The following is a 4785-nucleotide window of genomic DNA, read 5'->3' on the forward strand; positions in this document are numbered from 1 at the left end:
GAAATGGAAAGAAACATCTCAGCATGCTTAAAAACATGCACCATGAGATAAAATCTAAACTCCACAAGATAAAATACCTTTGGGAATATCCAGCAATTTTCTAGGTGTTTTATTACATGAAAACCATGAAAAAAGAAAATGTGTTTATTCCAGTTTGTTCTTTTTGAGAACTGAAAGTAATTTTAACCAACAATTTATCATAGAACTTACGACATCTCCTTAACTTAGTCATTTTAGTGATTCAAATAGCAGTTCATTTTGTTTTATTAGTTTAATCCGTGTATAAATAGTATTGTAGCATTGAAGTGGAAGAGAATTCAAATTCTTTGAGAGGAGAATTAAAATTAAAAATTGCTTTTGACTTCAAAATATGCAAAATGTCCTATCTCCGCACCCCAGACTCCATAGAAAAACCATCCTTTGGACAGTTCATCGATTTCTTCGAATGCAGTATATATTTCCATGACTATGTGTATTAAATTGTATTATAATGATCTCTTTACACATATGTTTCTCCTATGAGATTGTGTGACATTTGTGGGATAAGACTAGGAGAGGAGAAAATAAGGAGGAAGGGAAGGAACAAGGCTACCCTCCTCCTGAGAAGTCTAACTTCTTTTCCTAAGAGAATGATCTGTGTCCTTGAGGATATGATTCTTACCTTTCTCTTGTAACACCATCCTAAATCATTGAATTGTGGCTTAAAAAGGAGTTTGATATAAATAGAAGAAATTTAAAGCAGTTAAATAAGATGCTGAAGACTACTTTCCTACTCAAAAATAAGAGCATAAACCTTGCCAGTATGAGAAAGTTTAAGCCAGCATAAAATAGGCTCAAATAATTATCTGTAAAATGAAAAGTACAAGATAGTTGAATTCCAGGGACTAAAACATTCTTGCATAGTAGGGACAATTTCAGGTGTGCGCTCATCCTCTGACTTTGCAGTCCTGAGCATCTACCCTTTCTGCTTTTCCTTTGAGACTTTGTGATTCCACAGTCTTTTCATGGCACTCTTGACGTCCTCGTTCCTCAGTGTGTAGATGAGTGGGTTTAGCATTGGGGTGATGGTGGTGTAAAACACAGACACAACCTTATCTAGTGGGAAGGTTGTGGATGGGCGGAGATAAATAAAGATGCAAGGGACAAAGAAAAAAGTTACTACAGTCAGATGGGACCCACAGGTAGACAGAGCTTTGCGCCGGCTCTCTGCAGACCGTTTCCGAAGACTAAATAGAATGACTGTGTAGGAGGCCAGAAGAATGAGGAAACACCCCAGGGAGATGACACCACTGTTAGCAACCACCAACATGTTTACCAGGGTTGTATCGGCACAGGCAAGTTTTAGGACTGGGTGGACATCACAAAAATAGTGGTCGATGACCTGAGCATTGCAGAAGGGAAGCTGAAAGGTCAGGAGGGTCTGGATGAAAGAGTGAGCCAGGGCCCCCAGCCAAGAGAGTGAGACCAGCACAACGCAAACATTGGCACTCATAATGGTGGTGTAACGAAGGGGATGGCAGATGGCAGCGTACCGGTCAAAAGCCATGACAGTCAAAACAAAGATCTCAGCACAACCAAAGAAGTGGAAGGTAAACATCTGAGCTATACAGCCCCAGTAGGAGATAGTCTTTTTGTTGGAAACAAAGTCTGCAATCATCTTGGGTGCCGTGGCTGAGGAGTAGGCAATGTCCACGAAGGACAGGTTACTGAGGAAGAAATACATGGGTGTGTGAAGCCGGGAATCACAAAATACTGTCAACAAGATGAGTAAGTTCCCCCCCAGGATCACCATGTAAAAGAGGAGGAACAGGGCAAAGAACATCAACTGCATTCCAGGATCTTGGGAAAGTCCTGAGAAGATAAATTCAGTGACATTGGTGGTTACTTCCATGGGGCCCTGGGCAGGACTGGTGGCAGCTCTGGATCTCTGCAAAAATAACCATGTGTTATAACCATCATATGCATTAACAAACTTAACTGAACAATCCCATGACAATATCTAAGTGCTACAAACTATGGTAGAGAGAATTTTATTTCTTGAACATGGTTTATAAATATTTTCTCATCAATTTTATTGATTCAAATTGAATATTTTGTTCCATTAGTCTTACAGTTCCTTTCTCCTAAATAAGAATATCCGCCCCCCATTCCTCTTCTCCTCTTCCTCCTTCTCATCTACTCCTTCAGAATTCTGGCTAGAACAAAAAAAAATTTTAAATCATTTATTAAATGCATAAATTTATTTTAGAGGCTGTAAAATAATAATAATACAGTGTAGATACAACCAGCCAAAATCTGAGATCTGGTATCTAAAATTCTAGGTGAATCTTTTAAATATAATATTACAAATCAGCTTTATAGAAGTAACTTTCTACTTAATCAATAAGAAAAACTCAATATCTGGCTTTCAAATTAAATTAAAAGTCTCAATACAAAATCGAAAATTCAATCATAAAATCCAAATAACCCAAATCAAGAAATGGGCAATTGGACTAAATAGACACTTCACAAAAGAAGAAATACAAATGGTCAATAAATACATTGCAATGTTAAACATCATTAGCAATCAGGGAGATGTGAATCAAAGCTATGCTGAGATTCCATCTAACCCCAATTAGAATGACAATCATCAAGATTTCAAATAATAGTAAATGCTGGTGAGGATGTGGAGAAATAGAAATTCTTATACATGGTTGGTGGGATTACAAATTAGTGCAGCCACTAAAGGGATCAGTAAAAGTTTCCTCAAAAAACTGAGAATGGATCCAACATATGATCCAGCTATACCACTCCTGGGAATCTTTCCAAAAGGACTAAAATCAGAGTATTATAGTAATTATATGTACATCCAGGTTTATAGTAGCACAAGTCACAATAGTCAAATTATGTGACCAACTTAGGTGTCCATCAATGGATGGGTGAATTACAAGTTATGGATATATACATAATGGGATTCTACTCGGCAATAAAAAAAGGAAATTTTTTCAGAAAAATTGATGGACCTAGAGAACATTATGGTAAGTGAAATTGACCTGTCAGAGAAAATGAAGGATCATATGTTTTCTGTCATATGCAGAAGCTAGAGAGTAATCAAGATACAAGAGACACTTTAAATAATGGACAAGCAACCCCAGTAGGGTGAGGGAGGTGATCTAGGGGAGGAGTGGGGAGCAGGAAAATTAATGATTAATGTCATCCCCATTATGTATATTGTATGTAATATATACCATTATATATTATGCATCATGTATATAATATATATGAATATATATATATATATATATATATATATGAATATGAGAATACCAGTGGGGAATGGGAAGGGAGTCAAAGGGGAGCTCACCAAGTGCTGTGTGCATGTATGTAACTGTCACTATGAACCACATAATGATGTGCATTACAGCCAAAAAAAATATTTTTAAATAATAATAAACTTTTCTGAAATATTGTAAATTTTCATCTCCATCTCTATTAACAACATCTCTTGCAGGGAGTGGTGGCGCACGCTTGTAATCCCCACACTTGGGAGGCGGAGACAAGAGGATCACGCAGGTTCAAAGCCAGACACACTGGCTTAAGAGACCCTGTTTCCAAATTAAAAAATGTAAAATAGGTCTGGGAGTGTAGACCGGAGGTAGAAGAGTGTCCAGGAACCCCAGTACCACACAAAAAGAATATCTTCTTCATAGAGAATAGAAAAAGCAGAACCTGACACTGTGTGGTATGTTTGTACTTCATCAACTGAACCACTTTGGATAAAAATCTATCTCCTTTGAATCTGCTTTCTTGTGTATAAAAATGGATAATGAAACTATTGTTTCAGAATTAAATGAAAACATCAGTGTAACTTTTTATTATATTTATAAAGTAGTTTTCATCACTTGACTCTATAAAGTGATATATCTCTAGAATTGATAATTTGATCTATTTAGCTCATATGAAAGTTATATAGTACAACTACTAGAAAATACTAAAATGTTTATACAACTTTATTCCCAAAGTAATAAACTATAATATCTCCTATCTCCAGTGCAACAGGCAAGACCATCACAATATGCATGGTTTGTGCCCACATTTCTCAAGTTAAATTTCAGTGGCAGTACAACAGTAAGTTATATGATACTGCTTGTTAATACAGACATCATTTCACTTTACATTTATTAACAATCAGATAGAGGAGGGCTACATGTAAACTATCACAGCTCTTGGTGATGGGCAAGGCAGCCCTGGGGTGGGAAAGGGGAGAGGGGTTTGGGTCACCTTCACAGAGAATGTCATCTCTAAATGGAAGGAAAAATGAGTTAACTTGATAATGAAAGGGGCACAGGGTGGTGTGTAGGGTGTAAGAACAGAAGAGTGGATAGGGCAGAAACACCATCACAACCCTAGTGAATAGCTTAAATGAAGCATAAATCATCTTGACAAACCGATGGGGAATGCCAACAGATTTGATATGGTAGAGGAGAAAGTCCTTGTAGAGAAGGGTCAGGGCATGAGAATGAAAGAAAAGAATCCCAGACCATAAAGGCTCTTGTGATTAAACTAAGGAGTTAGAGATTTGTCCTGAATAATTTAGGATACCATGAAGGTCATGCTATGGGAGGAGGAAACCTGGAAGAGGAGGTGACAGAGAAATGTTGTTAAAAAGAAGATACTCAGAGCCGGGCATGGTGCTGCACGCTTGTAATCCCAGCATTCGGGAGGCTGAGACAGAAGGATTGCAGTTTGCAGACAGCCTCAGCTACTTAGCGAGGCCTTCCGCATCTTAGTGAGACCCTGTTTCAA

At 37.6% G+C, this 4785-nt stretch overlaps 1 protein-coding gene across 1 annotated transcript; it reads right to left on the reverse strand.

Annotated features, from left to right (window-relative positions):
- Positions 1-955: 955 nt before the first annotated feature.
- Positions 956-1891, reverse strand: LOC308271384 (olfactory receptor 4S2-like; the record flags this gene model as incomplete). The annotated part of the gene is made up of 1 exon (XM_080707680.1): positions 956-1891. The coding sequence occupies one exon, from the start codon at positions 1889-1891 to the stop codon at positions 956-958; it is 936 nt and encodes a 311-aa protein (XP_080563806.1).
- Between the last annotated feature and the right edge of the window lie 2894 nt (positions 1892-4785).

This window comes from Muscardinus avellanarius (genome assembly GCF_963383645.1).
Source record: "Muscardinus avellanarius genome assembly, chromosome: 12".
Classification (NCBI taxonomy): Eukaryota; Metazoa; Chordata; class Mammalia; order Rodentia; family Gliridae; genus Muscardinus; species Muscardinus avellanarius.